The 19,323-nt window shown below is 39.1% G+C and overlaps 2 protein-coding genes across 4 annotated transcripts in view; both read left to right on the forward strand.

The window, feature by feature from the left end:
• fgf11a (fibroblast growth factor 11a) overlaps positions 1 to 8,576 on the forward strand; it is a 99,578-nt gene extending 91,002 nt beyond the window's left edge. For all 3 annotated transcript variants that reach the window (XM_085349700.1, XM_085349701.1, XM_085349699.1), the window contains 2 exons: positions 3,620 to 3,818; positions 6,490 to 8,576. In XM_085349700.1, the coding sequence (XP_085205826.1) occupies positions 3,620 to 3,818; positions 6,490 to 6,632 (342 nt within the window). In that variant the 3' untranslated portion in view covers positions 6,633 to 8,576. The remainder of the gene's footprint in view (positions 1 to 3,619; positions 3,819 to 6,489) is intronic.
• A 9,177-nt stretch (positions 8,577 to 17,753) lies between these two features.
• Positions 17,754 to 19,323, forward strand: part of chrnb1 (cholinergic receptor, nicotinic, beta 1 (muscle)) — a 30,465-nt gene continuing 28,895 nt past the window's right edge. Inside the window, exon 1 of the mRNA XM_085349702.1 lies at positions 17,754 to 17,985. Coding sequence (XP_085205828.1) covers positions 17,925 to 17,985 — 61 coding nt within the window. The 5' untranslated portion in view covers positions 17,754 to 17,924. The remainder of the gene's footprint in view (positions 17,986 to 19,323) is intronic.

Raw genomic sequence — 19,323 nt, forward strand, 5'->3', positions numbered from 1 at the left:
ATCAAGCTGTTCTCTTTAAACCTGACATTCTTCTTACGCTTTGGGAATGGACTGGCTTTTATATAAGCCAGTTTTCTAGTTGGACTACACTTACTATACACTTTAAGCACTTTATCTACCTCCCATCTACAGCCAGTTTGAAATAAGTTGATCTAACATGCATGAAACCCATACAGGCACAGGTAGAACATGCCGACTCATCACACAGAGGCACCAGCTTTCAAACCAGAAGTCTTCTTGCTACTTGTTATACGTTTAATTCTTATTCGTTTTCAGTGTTACTTTAATATTTTATATTTCTGTATTATTTTTATTGTAGTCTCTGGATTTTGTTTTGTCTCTAAGTTGGGATAGCTATCATTAAGGAGCAGACTGTAGTAAGCCCAGAGTGCCTAAATTGCCGGTGTAAAATGTGGGCTGGCAGATGCAACAACAACTTGATTGTCTTAAAACCATACTTGACTGTGTACTGAATGGAGATCTTTTTCCTTAACTAAGATTTTTGAAACCCATGTTTAAGATGTCAACACTTATTTTAGAAGGAATTCAAAGCACTGGCTAACCATATATTTGGTCTTACCCACGTCGAACTCTTAGTTTGTTTTTATTTTCTATCAGCATAGACACTGAGTCAAGATGACAGATGAGGGAGCAGCCTGCCCTTTAACATCAGTCTGCACCTCAGCTTTGAGTGGACTTGGCATTTTGTTGAGGCTGAGATGTTAAGAAGACACCAGACACTCACAAGCACATTTTGCACATCTAGCAAAAACACAGTAACTGTTATAAGAAATGGCCCAAGAAATTTAAAATGTGGGGGAAAGTAGCCCTGATATCTGGTTTGCTGCTGACATGACACATGCTTAACAGAAAAGTCACAATGATCTCACACACATAACTGCACCATTAAGTTACAGTGAAGGTTTACCTCAAAGCAAACTTAAAATAGTTCGAGTAAAGGTCAAAATTTGAAACAGCTAAAATATCCACAAACCACCAAAACAATCTCTTTTCATATACAATTAAAACGCTTATATTCTCTGGTGTGGTTATACTGTAGTGTATGGTTTCAACAGAGTTCAACACACTGAACAGGAATATGTCATGAGTCACTCTTGTATGCTTTTCATACAAGTTTCACACGAGACAGATACAAACTTCATAAGATTTATATATATCTTTTCCATATGGGTAGCAGCGGTCCCCAACCCCCGGGGCCGGTCCGTGAGTCGTTTGGTACCAGGCCACGAGAGTAGAGCCTCGGGTGTGAAATTTATAGTTTTTTCTCGTGTTGCAGTTGTGTCTTATTTTGAAAGAAATAATTACGTGTTACTATAGCGACCAGAGATTAATTAAGGGGCAGAGAGGAGGATGTTACTCTCAATGTTGTTGGCAGATTTCAGGAGGACGCTGCTAATAAAGTTACACAATTACACAGCGAATTTGCGTTTATTATTATATAATAAATACCACAGTTTTTGTCTTGGGCGTATCATTTTATTGTGTTGTATTTATCTGCAACACCTTAAAGGCCGGTCCATGAAAATATTGTCTTACATTAAACTGGTCCGTGGTGCTTAAAAGTTTGGGGACCGCTGAACTATAGTGATGCCGTGAGAATAAAGGCATGTTAATTGTACGTGAAGAGTGAGGGCCTTGGAGCTGTTTTATGTTTTACCTGATATAAAATGCACCACCAATCCAAGTGCTCCTTTTAAAACAGTTTAAAAATGACGTTTGTTAGAAAGCTGTAGGGAGCACTGCGTCAACACACTGGTCGCTCAAAATGATTTAGAACTTTTTGGAAGTGGAAAGACTGTCGGAGAGGCAATGAGTGAGGATTGCTTTGATGCACCTGAAGTCATCATATATGTCATCATATATCTTCAAATGTAGATGTGCCTGCACACGATGGCACTCTGGAGCAGTTCAAGTCATTTCCATCAAACGTTCTCCCCTGAGGAAACTGAGGACTTCACAGTAGGACCCTGTGTTGAAAACATGGTCCTTGTTGGAAACTGTGATGTGGGCCAGTTCCACTTTTCAAAAAATGTAATAAATGGGGTGTCCCAAGAAAATGAAAAAGTAAAGCAGAAGAGTTTCCATGTGAAAATTATACCAGGAAATTACATTGACAGGAGTGCAAGAACACTGGGTATTAGAATACAGTCAGTTTATACATCTGTGTTCACAACCCTGCAATAAAGTCTTTAAAGATCCTGCACAGAAAAAATGTCAAAACAGCAGAGCTGATGAAACATCCACTGAAAACTATAACAAGTTAAAATAAGCCAGGGTTATCTTTAAAATCCTTAAAGCACACAATTTAATGCAATGTGATCACTTTGTGTTACTTCTTCTAATCATGTGACCTTTTGTAGTCTGCAAAATAACAGAGCCTATCACAGAAAAGATGCTGCATCTTACCACACTTGCTTACTTTTGAGGATCTCCTAAATTTGCTTATCTGTTTCAGGTTCAGTTTAATTCACATAATTAATCAATTAATGGTCTTGAGCATGCATGTCTGATGATGGTGGTGGTGGGGTGGTAATGAGCTGCTGATCAGCTTTAAAGTTACCTTACAATCCTTTAAAGTTCCTACACACACACTGCACAGAGAAGATGAGACACATCACACTGCAGCGAAACGAAGTTAATGATAGCAATCTGATTACACCTTCAGAGACACTGCAGACCTTTGGATTTCACTCTGTGCTAATAGAGCTAAGGTAATGGGTGGGCAAGGGAATGAATGGCTGTCTAAGTGAATGGATGTGTAATTAAAGAATGGGCGATACAGTCGATGTAATTAGCTTGTTTATGTGTGGTACAATGGATATGGGCAGGCGTGAGGATCTGGGCCTGGAATGGCAGACGGAGAGAGGGAGACGAGATAGGAGACGGCGAGGAGGGGCGAGAGTGGGAAGGAGAGAAAGAGAGGGAGCAAACTCCTTATTCAGGCCTTTTCTGCTCACCCGTCACATCAAGGCTCGAAATCAATCCTGCAAATTGGTTTGTTCCTGGACAAGGTTACCAAATGACGGAGGGATGGAGAGAATGAAGTGGAGGAGACACGGAATATGAGATAGAGAAGGAATATGTGAGAGCTGTAACCAGAGATTGTGGGGAGGACGATGAAGGGGAGGAGGGTGGGGATGTCCCGCTGTTGACGTATTGCCTAATGCGGGGGCTCTGTGTGTGTATGTGTGTGTCTGAGTGTGTGTGTGAGCTGAAGGCCAACAGCGACGTCATTAAACTATGAAGGAGGTGAAGGATCCAGTTGATTGTTGTTTGTTACAGGTAAACCGTAGAGACTGAGTTATGACCTGCTGGCTCACAAAACACTTTGTCCGTGTGGCAAAGAGGCATGTACATGTTGGGACTGAGTTTGTCTGTGTGTGTGTGTTTGTGTGTCTGTGTGCATGCCACAGATGTTCCTGTAAACCTGTCACAATGAAATGTGGAACCCATTTCCTCCCATTCCCAGCTGAGCCAGTGGAACCGGAGAGTAAATATATAAATAATAGAACAGATAAAAAATGATGCAATCTCCAAATGTGTTATTCTTCTCCATTGACCTGACGTGTCTTTTTGTGTGTGTGTGTGTTGCTTACAGGAACACTTTACACCTGAGTGTAAGTTTAAGGAGTGTGTGTTTGAGAACTACTACGTCACCTACTCGTCCATCCTGTACAGACAGACCCAGTCAGGGCGGGCTTGGTACATCGGCATCAACCGGGACGGCCAAGTCATGAAGGGGAACCGCGTCAAGAAGACGAAGGGAGCTGCTCACTTCCTGCCCAAGCTTATTGAAGGTAAGCTTGTACGGTATGTACATGTAAAGCATGTTGCTCTCTATCATAAAACAATAAAAATTTCAATTTCAACAAGGGGGCAAAGAAAAAGATCTAAAATAAAAAGACAAAAGGTCATACAGAAGGAAAACCAAGGATAACACAAAAAATAGCAACTGTAACAAAGGAAGCAAGAAATTTCATCAGTCCAGAAAACTTTTTACTTTCCTTAACCTTCATGCAGGATATGAAAATAATAAAGATACAGGATAAGTTATAGAGATTAAAAGTTACATTAAAATGATCAACGTGATCACTTCACGTTGATCATTTTTCAAACCCCCATGAATAAAGTAACACTCATAATCTACTCATGACCTCAATCCATTGTTGAAAAGTTTGAACACATCAGCATGTCAGGAAATTACTATATCATCATAATCTGAGTCACAAATGTGAATCATGTCTTTTCTGTAAATGAGTTTTAGTGCAGAACATTAGATGTATTGAGATCATATCATCAATTATTAGAGAACATACCGCTGAAACTTGTTATCATCCTTTTCTTCTCTTTTATGCTTTATGAGTAGAATTTATAACAGCAACAATAAAAACCTACAACGTTTTTCAAAAGCCATTTAATAGTGCATGATATTTCCTCGTTGCCCGGCACAGAACAGGTGCTGCACCTGAGTGAGCATGGATCAGTGCACACTCAGCGATGGTGGGGTTTATAACCCATGCCCACTAAGGCTTTATTTGATGATTTTCAGTGTTTATTTACTCCTGATTTTCTAACTGTTGTGTGTAGTCTATATTTTGTATAACCTGTACAGCACTGTGGTCAGCTGAGATGGTTTTGAATGTGTTATGCTGTAGAAATAAACTTTGACTTGATTTGACCTAAGACAGTGCAACCTACAAGGAAAAACACCAGCAGAAGTGGCAAAAATGAATAATAGAGGATCTATTGCTGCTTTTCTATTATGTTATAATGTCCACTCCCTAAGCCAGGATCTGGTTTCTTCCTGTTAGAAGGGAGGTTTTCCTTCCCACTGTCGCCAAATGTTTGATCTTAAGCTAAATTTAGACTTCTGCAGGAAACCTACGTCCTAGCTGGTAACCAGAAACTGCTTTAATCCCTACACCACAACCTTCCATGCCTTTAGACTTGTTGTGGTATACGTCATCCCAGCGTGTAGTTACATTTCTCAGAAGAAGCACTCAAGGTTACGTAGAAGGTTGCAGCGTAGGGTTAAAATAGGGTTCTGGTTATGGCGTCAGTTACTCTATGCCGCATTAGTATTAGTATAATTCACGTGTTATGGGGTCATCTGATTGTGTGTTTATTCTCTGTATTATTGTAGGGTCTTATCGTAGGGTCTTTACTTCACACTATAAAGGACTTTGAGGCGACTCTTACTCGACTCGATTTTCTTATTGTGATTGTATAAATAAAATTAAATTGAATTAAAAGTAATCCATATTAGCCAGTATACTGTATATATTCAATTCAATTTTATTTGTACAGCCCCAAATCACAACAACAGTCACCCCTAGGCTCTTTATATTGTACACTGTAAAAAAAAAAAAGTAATATAAAAGTATTTTACTGTGTATTTTACAGTTTTGTACTGTTCTTCTAGATTATCATTAAATTTACATAAATAGACTGTGATTTTACATTTCAAATGTAAATTAACGTAAAATTACTGTAAATGTAATAAAACATAATTTTCTTGTTTTTTAAATGTATCTGTCTGTACATGTGCATATTTAGATTGTTAAAATACTTTCACAAATGTATCATAATTTCACAAATATGTGTAAGTTATTTGAAAGATTGAACTGTTAAATTCAAATGTAATGCTATGGAAAAATATATAAAATAATTCCTATAAACTTTTTTTTTTACATCAAATAATTATTATTATTGTTGCGATTTAGGGTGATCGTGGCTCAAGAGTTGGCAGTTCGCCTTGACACTCTCGGTCGTTGTGTCCTTGGGCAAGACACTTTACCTACCGCCTACTGGTGATGGCCAGAGGGGAATTGTAAAGCGCTATATCAATGCAATCCATTATTATTTAAACCAACTGTTAACTGTATATTTCTGTACATTTAAGTATTATTATTCACATTGCCACATTCATTGACCTTGTTTATGGGTAATTTCATTGTTTAATCACGTTAAAATGTTCCTAATTTAATGTTTAAAAGCACTTGAAAAAGGCAAAATCCCATGTAAAATTAGGGCAACAAACTGTATTGTCATTACTGAAAATAACCGTATTTTTATGGGAAAGTTATTTTCTGTTATTTTCTGGTATTATTTTGGCGCCCCAGCTGCTGGAATATTACTGATTTTTTAGGATTTTTTTTTACGTTGTAAGGTAGACCCTACAATAATACATACAGAGAAAAACCCAACAATCACATAACCCCCTATGAGCAAGCACTTGACAGTGGGAAGGAAAAAGTCCCTTTTAACAGGAAGAAACCTCCAGCTGAACCAGGCTCAGGGAGGGGCGGGGCCATCTGCCATTACCAGTTGGGGTGAGAGAAGGAAGACAAGATAAAAGACATGCTGTGGAAGAGAGCCAGAGACTGATATAATATACTGTATGCATTTATGTGTCCAATCTTTCTAATTTTTCTTTCTCCCTCCCCAAAATAAACTTGCCTTGCCCAGTGGCTATGTACAGGGAGCCCTCTCTACATGACGTTGGTGAACAGAGTCCGCCCAGAAAAACGCCCAAGACCTCCAGTGATTCGCCTGTGCTCCAGAACGGCAAGAAAGATCCTCAATCCAAAACCAAAACCTCCTCCTCCTAGCGCTCAGAGACACAGGAGAGAGGAGTGGTAGACAACACGTGGACAATGGGCACCAGCGGACACCTGAACAAGTTTGTTAGGGCTACCCTCCCCCCCACATGCTGCCTGTAATACTGATCCCATAATGCACTGGTGACAAACTGGGTAAAAAGCAGAAGCAAGTCCAGGCAGAGTGGAGTTGGCCAGTGGGAGGCCCCTTTTACCTTTACAGAAGCCCATTCACACCAGCCCACCATGTTCTTATTTAATGACCTTTATGATTAGCAGAGCCTGGGATCTAAAAGCAATAACTCCGCAAAGAGGTGAAAAGTGGCCTAACATTGTACAGCATGTCACCACAGCGTGTTCAACCAGCTGGAAGGGAAAACCCCCCACACCCTCTAGACATCATCATTGAGATCCTTCCAGTCAACCAAATATCCAAACAAAGTCTTCCTGGGTTTAACACAAAGAGTGCACTGGGTAAATCTGTCCCTCTGCTGCACATGCTCCACAATTGGGTTACGTCTTTATTCCCCTATGGGGTTTAATGCTAAGGTTAGCTTGACAAAGAGTCATGCTAATGTGAGGCTGTCACACAGACCCTTTGGTTCTAAAGCCATCTGCTCACTCCACATCTTCAGCGTGTGCGTCAGCAACTTTGTGAGATAGCCTGAATATGAGTCAGTCCTATATGCGTGTGTGTGTGTGTGTTCCCTTCTTCCATTCACCTTTGCTACGATTTTATTAGTTCGTGACATGGACTCAATTTTCCACTCTGCGGCACAAGAAAGCCCCTCCCTCCTCTGCGGCTCCGTTAATGGAGTCTGGGACTGATCAGAATCTTTCGACCCTTAAACGAGGGGTCAAAAGCTCCCCCGGCACATTGCGTAACCGCATAACCCACACTCATTTATACACTTACATCTACACATGCATGTTTGTGGTTTGTGCAGCACGTGCACACACTTTAGAGCCCAGATGTCCATGAGCATCGGCCGCTGAAAACCATCTCACACCTTAACACACTTAGCAAAGTGACACGCACGCTCGTGACTGCGCCCACTAACATGACACAGTGGTGAGTGTGTGTACGGGTTCTGGGAGATGATGAGGATATCATCAGCGAAATGGGTTGGTAATGGAGCCTGGCTGTGCGGTTTGTGATTGTGCTGCAATAGCTGTTTTCACTGTGGCCGGCCATGCATTGCACAAACCCTCAAGGGCCACACACTATCTGTGCAAATCATCTTTTGTTTCACTGCACACACACAAATACACACACACATATATATAGAAATGCCAATTTTGTATTTTTTCATCATACTCTGCCATCATGTTCAGGGGGTCTGACTTGAGATTTTGACCTAATTTTGTGTGAAATAGTCAATATTCACACATACACTGATATTCCAGTGAAAGGCTAAAACTAACAGAACAACCTTTCATTGGATATAAATCACAATCAGTAATCCTTTTAATTGGATTTAATGTCAAGTGGCTGTCTTGAAACTAAAGATAAATAATATATGACAGCTGGCTACGCAGCGCTGTGAGTAAAGTAGTCTGAAAGTGTCTGCATTTTCTGAGTTTTAAGCTGTTTCACTAATTTGTCATACACTAAGAGTTATCTTGCATCCGTATGAGAATTACACTTCCCCAAATTTTCGCGCTGCATAGCATTGTTCAAATAAACCGTGTTTATTCCTTAAAGATAAAGATAAAGTTAGAAGACATTATGGAAAGCAGCTCTGGTGGAAAAAGCTCAGTTCCCCCTGAGCAATGAGGCAGCAATACTCAAAAAATAAAAAAATGCCCAAAATGCTGACTTTAAGTAATTTGATTTAATGTAAGTTTCCATCTATTATTTATTTATTTTATCATGTAAGTACAATGTAAAAGGTTCACTTTAATGGTCAAATGAAATTTAGTTGATTGATATACCTTCGGTTTATACCAAGGTGATCCTTATTTGAATAAAAACCTTTGATTTTAGAAAGATTTAAAAATTTTAATTTTAATTTTTAAACTTGTAGTTTTCAGGTATAAGTTTGGGAGTTTCAAAAGTTACATTTTCAGAGACTTTATTTGCATGTATTCCCAGATATCAGTTTGGGAAGCAGATTGTACTTTGAAAGAGTACAATTAAATGAACTATGCCACCAAATTGCATTATGGGAAATGTAGTAACTAATGATCTGTTTTGCTGGAACCAAAGTCAGGATTTCTTCAGCTTCTTCTGCACTGATTTTTCATATAAAGTTCCCATACTTCATACATAAATTAGTGTAGGGTACTCAGTTAAATTACTGTAACATTAACTAAAGAAACTAATGCCGGGGAATCATTTGTTAATGTAATTTTTAACATTTTTAGAAATGAACTCTGCAGTTTTTTGGGGGTTTGGTTTTATAGTAAATCTCTCCCAGAGAGTTTGATTTTGATGCAAAGAGGAATTCAAGCCTTCTTTACTTGTCACGTCCTTACAGTTATTATTTAGAGCTTATATACTGTGATCCCATGATATGACTGAGGCAAAAATAATTAAAGTTGTATGAGCATAGATGATGGTACAAGAATGATGGCTCTGAAAAAAGGAAACTTAAGCGTCTCACATCTTTTTGCCAGTGTTTATTTGTTAGCCTGTCCTGGTAAAGAAAATCACTAGCATATTTAATATTTCACTCCTTTCTTTCCGGAGACCTTGTTTGGTGCATTTCCATTTGTTGTTTCCATTGAACACAAAAAGCAATCATTTTTCATATCAAACTTGCTACAATATGCCAGGCAGGGTAATTGTTTCTGCCTTATGTTTATGTACTGTGGGAAGCGAGGGAGTCCTTTGTGTTCGGGAGGTAAAGGCGAGGCGAGATTGATGATCAGGGCAGAGGGAGAGAGAGAGAGAAACAAAAGAAATGAGCGAGAGAAGAAGAGAAAATTTTAGGGAGGATAATTATGATGATGAGCACAACAAAAAGAGATTTAAAAGGGAATTATGCTAAGGTCGACACTCTTGCCTGAAGACACACATTTACTAGCGCTTCTCCTTATGCGCGTAATCCTCTGCCCCCATGCAACCTGTGGTTGTAAATAATAATAGCTGATAACCCAATCAGGATGGAGGCGAGGGTGCTGAGCAATGTAATCTTCTACCTGAGAATTGAAGCAAATTGTACCTCTGCTTTCCTGAAGGAAGAAAGGAAGGAAGGAAAGAGCAATCCAGTGAATACTTAAAGGAAAGGAAGTGGTCTGAGAGAGAGGAAATAAATAAAAGAGGGGGTGAAGGATATAAAGGAAGGTGATTCAATACATATATGATTTAAAATAATATATATTTTTTAATTTATTGTACTTAAGCTACTGTTAAAACCTCACTTTCACACTGAAGACCTTAATTAAACTGTTAAATAGACATTCAGGTTGATGTGTTTGACCAGACACCCTCCCTGGATCACACGATCCAGAACACAGTGTTTGACTATTATTTGCAGAGTAATTAGTGTTTAATTAAAAGAGGCTCCCTCCTCCCAGAACTGAAGCAAGTCTGTCTGAGACTGGATTCTCTTAGATGGAGAGAGGAGTAACTCAATAAACAGAGCTTTTGTAACATCTATATTATGTATTTTAAGGGCTGGGAAATCTATGTTCCAATATTTTTTTATGTATGTCTCATGACTGTTGTTTTTGGGTTTTAAAAGGAGGTTAAGGGCTAAAGTTTTAGTTTAAATAATCTTTGTGGAAGAGTTTAAGGAGCACGGATTTCGCACAGATTATTTTTACCATATAGATAAACAAACGTTTGAAAGTGTGTTCAGACAGAGCACCACCAAAGGCATTGGTGTTACGATGATAAATGACAAACTTGGCTCGTGTGTGCAAAGTTAAGCCGCTGTAGGAGTGCTTTAATCCTGCATTCTCTCTAATGGCCAGCAGGGGGCGACTTATCTGGTTGCACGAAAACGTCAGATTCTATAAAAGCCTTTGGGACAATGACCCAAAACCTCACTCCATGACGGTCTCGTTTGCTAGTTCCAAGATTTAATCCCATGTAGAGAGAAAAAATGCTAAAGCTCAAATCAGTGGATAAGAAAAATGAAATAATCTTTTCTCAAGCATTTTACAAAACTAACTATAAAGCACTATTCTACAAACAAGTAAAAAGCATATACCAGTTAAGGGCAAGCCAGTGCATCTCTTTATGTTTATGTGAGAGCTCAGCCATTAGCTCATCTTGCCAGGAACACCCTCTATTCTAGAATACTGTTGATATTGCTACATTCATAAAGGTAATTATAAAAGTGGCTTTTTTTTTTTTTTTAGCCCACAGCTGTTTTCATTTGCTAAACCAGTCCTCATCTCATCAAAAAGGTGCCCCGTGTCCTGTCTGAACACACCTCTGAGGGTAAAGTGACTGTGATGAAGTCTTGATCCACATTTTTAGGTTTGTGGTCTTTTGACAGAAAACCTTCGATACAAAGCTAAAAAGAACGTAAGAAGCAATGAAAGTGGAGAGGTGTCAATATGGGAAATGTGGGGTCCTGCTAGTTTGGATCTTGTCTCGTGAGAGTGAGAATATCTTTTTTAGTCCATTTGTAATCCTTTCCTGACTCTTAAATACAGAAAATCACTGGAGGGGCCCTTTAACTTTCAAAATAAAAGCTGCATGAGAGCAAATAAGGAAAAAAATATTAAATTTTTATGGAGTAAGTGTAGGGCTGTGAACATTTTGTGTCATGCCTCATGTCATGTCATACAGTGACTTTAAAGCCAAACTTTTGTTAAACCAGTCCATCTTTGTCACTTCACTGACCCCACGTCAGTCAACACTGACATCTAGTGAATGATGGATTCAAAGCTAACTAAACTTCGGTGTGTTTTGCATGTGTGTGTGTGTCGATTCAGCAATTAAATGCAATCCATTAGAAATGATCCATCAGCCACTTAAAGCTGGATCAGACATCTGAGTGTCCCACTGTAAAATATGTAGACACGTTTGATTTTTATCCGACTGTTATTTAAATACTAGGTGCAGCCTGATTACTGATGTTAGTACCCATATTTTTTAAGTAACAACTCAGATTTCCAGTTAATAATATCATCGTCATTATTGTGATTTTTTTAAGCTCAACTGAGAAGTAATCAGATTAATCCTGGAAGGTTTTATCTGTTATTTTTAGTCTATTTCAAGCTATGGTGGTGATCTTAAAGAGGATGTTGCTTTGTTTGCAGTCTTATTGATTTTACTTTTGCGGTGGCAGAAAAGTAGAATTACTAAATCATTTATAGCGGGTGGAAGGTTTGTGTGGCCACACGTGTTTGCACCGGTTTGTGTGTGTGTGTTTTATGCTGTGTTCGTACACACCTTCTTTTCCCTCCGTCTCTGTCCTGCGAGTCTTTTGTGAAGCCTGAAATCAGCCCGTCCGCTCTCAGCCTTCAGGCTTCACTTCAAACGACTCTGCGTAAATTACAGGATGTAAAGTTTGCCATTTCTCTCGGCGGCCGTCTCTCTGAGCACATGTTTGATTAGTGGACACCCCACTCCCCTCCCGTGGCTGAATTTACTGCTTTTAACTGGCTGATGAATGTCTCCGGATTCAGCTCTAAGCGTTAAATATTGGCCCTTTGGTGAGCTCGGCGTCACTGCTTCTTTATATATGAAAGGGATGGGGAAGGTGTGCCAGCTTGCGCCTAGATATCGAAGGGAGCTAAATGATGTCTATCTGATGCAGCTGCACCCTTCACACACACACACACACACACATACGCACACACATACGCACACACCTCTCCCCCCAGGGACTCCCTTCCCTCCCATTTCTCCCGAGTCAGGGCCCTCCCTGCTTACTGAGCGAATTACAACTGCAGTGAGAGTGAGAGGGTCATCTGGGGTTGTGAAGGACTCAGAGAGAAAGAGAGAGGCATGTGTCACATACTGTAGAGTGGCTACCTCGCGCCTCAAAGCCTCTCTTTGAAGTTCCATTTCCTCTCGGCGAGCCTTTTTTGCATACAGCTAATATGACTTCCCTTTGACCTGGAGGCAGCGCGTTTGTGTGTGTGTGTGTGTGCAGATATCCCACCTGCCAATTCTGGTAATCGTATGTAATGTTTGTGTAGCTGTTACTGAATATTTCTGTATGTCCTTTATGTGTATCCAAGCAGAGAGAGAATAAAGTACAGAGAGCGAGAGAGAATAAATCAAGAGGCCAAATCAATAAGCATGAGTCCTTGGGCAGAAAGCAATAAACTCTTATTAACAAGGTGCAGCCACATTATCTGGGAGGGTGTGGAAAACAGGGGAGAAATATTGATATAGAGAAAACAACTGCGTGTTTTATTAGAGCTTTTATTTTTCTAACACTTTGCCCTCTTTTGTGTGTGTGTGTGTGTGTGTGTGTGTGTGTGTGTGTGTGTGTGTGTGTGTGTGTGTGTGTGTGTGTGTGTGTGTGTGTGTGTGTGTGTGTGAGCTAGCAGAGCTGTTTAAGCGTGCGTGCGTGCATTACTTCGAGGTGGAGTCCCCTCACCACATCTGCAATGCAGCAGAAAACACAAAAAAAAGAGAAAGGGAGGAAGAGAGAGACTCACGTGCTCTGACAAAAGAGTGACGCCTTCCTCGGGTGTTTTTTTTTAATGAAAAAAAAAAAAAGCTTTTAAATTTGAGAGCTGGAGTATTCAATGTCACACCCTGAGAAGCATTAATGAAACTTCAGCTATAAAAGTTTTGCATTTTTGTTGTTGCTTTTTTTTCTTTTTTTTTAAAGGCACACCCCACGATCTCTGAACACATCTGCATTGCACACACACACACACACACACACACACACACACACACACACACGCACACACACACAACCCCCTGCATAGCCAGCGCAGATGTGGCTAAATCGGGTGACCTTTACAAGCAGATCATGGAAGGACTTCACCTCTTACAAGCTAATGCACCATCCACGCTTTAGTGGTGACTTTACTCTGTAGTGTTTCTTTACCTGTTTTCTAAAGTGTCATTTGTCAATCTAAGTACTTTGGGTGACTCTCGTGGAATTACTGTGATTTATAATGATATGATGTGAGGTCACATGTGCTCCACGTAACTCCTGGTTAGTCACATTCACGTGTGTTTGCTGATTTGATGTGGTTTTGTTGCTGTTTAAATACATATCTGTGTCTTTTACTCTCATGTTGTGGAACTAAAAAGCTAGATCTGTAAAGAATGAGAATTGTGGGGTTTCAAACCCTCTCCTTCCGATCCCCCAGAATCCACCTGTCTGTCACGTACCGCCTGACTGACCAACCTCTGACCTTCACTGTCATCTGTCCTTCAAACATGCACACGGACACATTTCACGTGTGTGTGTGTGCTTGTGTCTGTGTGTTATTCTCTGATCAATCTGTCACTCGTTTTTTTTCCGTTCTGTTGGTTTTTATGGACGATCCAACTTATTGTGAGTCTTCCAGAAAGAATTTTAAGGAAATCATCTTAACATTATTTTAATGTTAGACATATTCTTGTCTTCCAAATGCAAAAAGAGTGCTTCAGTCTTCCAGCTATCAAAGCCACAATGACACTATTTTTGTATTCAAAATGGGGCAAAAAATATATCTATATATCTCTCTATATAAATATATACACGCAAATGTGGTTGGGGTGCAGTAACTCCCCCTGTTGCTGGCAAGGTGGAACAACACAACATTGAAACACCATCCAAACCCATGGATCGCTTGGAGGAAGGAGCTGAAAAGGACTACAGAGAGCCCTGGGAGTTCGGAGACTCAGACTTGTGGGCTGAGATGGAGGATCACAGATGGGCTTGACTACAAGCATGCATGCGCCAATCATTTACTGGACACCTTCAAAGAAACAATCCTTCCCCAATATTTACTCTTTGACACCCTTTAACCCCTTGACCCTCCCCCTCTTCAACACTTCTACTATCCCAAACTCTTCTCTCTGCATTTGCTATATGATCTGTATTTATTTCTATAATAACTTACCCAAAGTCAAAGGAGACATATTATTGGATATAATTGAATAAAACAAACTAATATATTTGTATGATTGTAACACTGGTCTCTGGAGTTTTTTTTCTCTTTTTAATCAGGTCTTCTGTATCATTACATCTGCTTATTAGCTCTATGTTTGATTTATTAAAAAAACATCTAAATATCTACATACATATACATTCAATACATGCAAACCAAGTCAATTTAATGTCCATTTAATGAGCAAGAAGATACTTTTGGATGTGCCCTTATTTCCCAAAGTGAGACTGCAGCAGATGGCTCCACTACAGTTTACAATATGATATAGTATGGAAGATGGATGTAAATGCCCCCTGGTTATGTAATCCACACGTTAAAACCTCAATATTAGCCATTTTTGGGAGCTAAATGTTACCATATTTGATGGAAGAGTAGAGTGTGAATTTATCAGCTTGGTTAGGAAGCTGTCTTCATAAACTCTAACACTCACAGTCACAGCCAGTCGAAGTAATAGACTAATAAAACACAAGAAGAACTCGGAAAGCACAAACCTCTGCCAAGGTAATACTTACTTTTATGGGAACAACATTTTATTTATGTAAATTTATTTTGTTGCTTTTAAAAATACTTTAAAATTTCAGTGCTGTAAAAATCAGATAAAAGGAGCATGACAAACTGTTACTTTGATTCCACAGACATTCTGTAGGAGTAGTAATGGATAACATGAATAACTTGCGCTTATTAAATATTATTCTAAAATATATTTCTAACTAACTGGGCACTCTTTCTTTTGACAATACTTTCTTTAAAGATATAAAGCATTTTGGGTTCAGCTTGAAAGAAAGCCAGATTTAAAACGCACAAGTGAGATCAAATGTGATATGATTTTTTGAATCTTTATGCAGCATATGTTGATAATACACACTACAGTTATTAAGACGCTAGCTATAGGTTATAAGGCTTTTTGTCTGTTTTTGACCAATACATCATTGCTTTGGATGACCTTAGTGGATGTAAGCCAAATTTTAATGGACTGTTAACATGACCCTACTCTAGACCCCTAAAAAGTTTCATCATAATTTATTCAACACTTTTCAGGCTATGGTATTTACAAACAGAATAATGAGACACATCAAATGCTACCAAAGAACATGACCTCCTTGGCAGAGGTAACTAGAATTTCACTCGAGCACAGAAAGTAAGTAGCAAAAAGATCTGCATTGGCTTCATTTTTCTTCTTCAAAGGTTGCAGCTTAGCTTCAACATGCCAAGAAAATCACATCGTGTACTTTGTTTGCACTGTAAAAAATTTCCAATGTTTTTACAGTGCACTTTTAGTTGACCTCGGTTGGCAGTTGGCAGACTTTTATTTTGAAACTCTAAGAAAATGCAAAAATTGAAAGGATAAAACAAGATAAAAAGAAAATGATTAAATTGATGCTTTTTAATATACATACAGATGAACAAAAAGGAGGAAAGTTGACACTTTCAGTGAATAAACTATAATGACTTCCCCAAACATTTAGAATAAAGTTACACAACACAGGTTAACACATAATCTCTTTTTACTCATATTTGTAGATAAACAATCAATGTAATTTAGCTTAACTACTTCAGAATTAAATAATCATCTCTCATGAAGTCCTAGTTTGAGTTACTGCCAAAAAAAGCTTTATGCACTCTCCCCTGACCGGTGACGTGATGTGTGACTTGACACCGGGCGCTAGCTGTTAATAGTTAGCTTCTATGGTAATTAAATTGGCAGCAGGCCAAATGGCAGTGACAGTGTGTCATAAATTATGGTGGCGTGGATGGTCGACGAATGTGTGCAAGAGCAGTTTGGCATGAAGAGATGAGAGGAGGGACATAAAGACGGGGATGTAGATGTTTTACTGCAGGGGCAAATCAGAAAATACAGCAGTGTCTGGAGTGTTTCATCAACTTGACTTTATACTGAGAGAATAACAGCTGCTAACGTCTGGTCTGTTGGTTCTGCATGTGTCCTGTAGAACCAAAACATACATCAGAACTGAATGCACAAAAAGTTGAAATACAGTTTAAATAGGATCATTTAACCCCTCAGTTGGGCAAATAGGTTAAGCAATTAAAGGAAGTGATCGCAGCATGTGGGTGTAGGCAAGAGGAAGCTGGGGAAGAAGACTCAGCTGGAGGTAATGTCTCAGTGACATATTACAAAATAGGATTTTAGGTCAAAGGGTCATGAGATTAGAAAAAGAAAAGAGAAAGTCATTAAATAGATCAAATGAGCTGATAGTGAAAACTCTTGAGAACAAGAAGTTATTATTATTAAGATGGCAGCTGCCAGCGTGTTTTTGCATTCAAGAGTTTTGGAGCTGAGGAGAGCACTTACTGAAACAGCTTTCAAATCCAAATGTTTTCCAATTAATGTCTGATATTCTCCAGGATTTTAGCATCTCAACATTTTTGGGTCTAATATTTTAATTTCATAAAGCACGACATGTTTTTGTTAGGTGACAGGTCTGGTCAGCAGGCAGCTTAGTTTAGCACCTATTTCATCTTTATATAATAATACATGCAGAATGCGGTTTGACATTGTGTTTCATCGTGTCACCTTTGGACTGGATGTTGCTCTAAAACCTGTAAATATTGTTTAATATGAACCTTACAGGTACAAACGTTATCCATGCCATTTGGACTGATAATAACCTGATTGCTCCCTTTCCAAAAAAAATAATTTTAAATTATTATCCAATAGTCAGATTATTTCAGATTATTTGAGGCCCATGCAATTTTGGACCTTGTTTATGTATGTTTTTTGTTCCTTTGCATTATAGAGTTTTATCTTATAATGTGGCTACAGAACTGGCTTCATGGTTTTCTGAAGCGGAAAGCCAAAACAGCTGAACTGTCATTCTGTCAACTATCATTTCATAGGTTTTCTTTCCCCCCCCAAAAAAAATTCTCAGAATCTCTTTTAGCTTCACAGTTACATAAACAGCAATCTAACTTTTTTGGGAGGGTTTTGGAAGAGGAAATATACCAGAAAAAATTATACAATTTTTTTTGCATATAAAACCTCACAAGAATTTCTGCCAGTTTGATGCTTGTGTGTATCCCCAACCCCTTCCCCAAAGCCCACACCCCTTCCTGGAGGTAATTGGAGCACACAGCAGCTGGCATGGCTGCCTGACTGACAGACAACAACAGTACAAACTGAGTACTGACCAAGTCAAAGTTTAGCTGTAGAGTTCCAGTGAGCTGAACTGGTAAAGAAAGATAAGCATAGAAGAGGTTTGATTCACTCATTCAAGATCTATTTCCGGGGAGGACAAGAGTTTGGTTTTGGGCCTCATCATGAAAAGCCTGGATCTGTTCCTGCTGGCATGTTGCTTATACAGCCTGAGCACATTGGGAGGTAAGTACAGGCTGACACAGTATCAGAGGTGGGACCAAGTCATTGTTTTGCAAGTCTCAAGTAAGTCTCAAGTCTTTATCCTCAAGTCTCAAGTCAAGTCTCAAGTAATGTCAGGCAAGTCAGAGTCGAGTCTCAAGTCACTGGTGTAAAAGTCCGAGTCAAGTCACAAGTCTGAAACTTTGAATTTCAAGTCCTTTCGAGTCTTTAAAAAAAAAAAACGAAAAAATAATGTTGCAGTTATATGTTAAATGTAAATATTAGACCATGTAATTTTAAAATCTGTGTTTTTCTCAACACATGACAAAATAGTGAACTTAGAAAATATACACAAATTGTGAAATTGCACCTCTTTAAAATGCAGCTCAATTAAACCTAGCTCCAAGAATAATTTTCACCGACAGTTCTGAGATAAGCTGCATGTTATTCTTGGATGCGGTTATAGGACCGGCTTTAAAATCGCATGACAAAAATATCATACATATTAAAAAAAACTGTATCACCAACGTAGCCTGGAAAACATTTGCTAGTTAGATGAAGTCAGCTATCTCATCTTAGCATATTTATATGCATATTTATAATCATACGGTTCTTGGAGTGAGTGCACACACTCATGAAGTTTAGTAACTTCAGGTCACTGCAACAAGCCCAGGTACAGTTTACCGACGGATGGGTGCAGGACCTTGAAATGCACCGTGTAGAACGAAAGACCATCGTACGTATCATAAGTTTACCAGTCTCACAAACTGTCGTCATAAATACACATTCCTTAACCGTTTATTAATAGGACCTTTGAGCTCAACGGTAATTAATTAGTAGTGGAAATAATTTCTGGTACGCGTTACAGAAATGTAGCAGTGACAATAATACTGTATGCTGTAATCGTACTGGACAATTGGTGATACAAAACAACTGTTTTATCCTGTGAATAAAAGTATATGTTTTTGTCAATGTACCATAATAACAGAGGCGAAACGCAATATTGTGTCAGGACAATTCACTATTTATGCACAATAAATAAAGGAGCATAGCGCGACAATTTCTGTTCAGCGCCAGACTTGCTTGTAACCTATATCACCAATTATGTTATGAAAATGACGCATTAACTACAACAGCAGACTGACCTTTGTGTAAATGCTTGGAGCAGACTAACCTGTGAGCTGGAGGGTTCTGGGACGTTATATTTGATCTTTGAATGGCTGCGATCCAGGCCATCCGTCGCGTCTTTGTTACTTCGGAAACATGGCTCGAACAATTTCTCTTCAACGACGTAATCCGATAACAACCGATCTCTTTACCCGTCGGCTTCCCGTGGCTGTCATGCGACTGGCTATTGTAGTT

Source organism: Diplotaxodon limnothrissa, linkage group LG3, assembly GCF_057381915.1.
Source record: "Diplotaxodon limnothrissa isolate DT_005_m linkage group LG3, D_limnothrissa_male_GT1.1, whole genome shotgun sequence".
Taxonomy (NCBI): Eukaryota; Metazoa; Chordata; class Actinopteri; order Cichliformes; family Cichlidae; genus Diplotaxodon; species Diplotaxodon limnothrissa.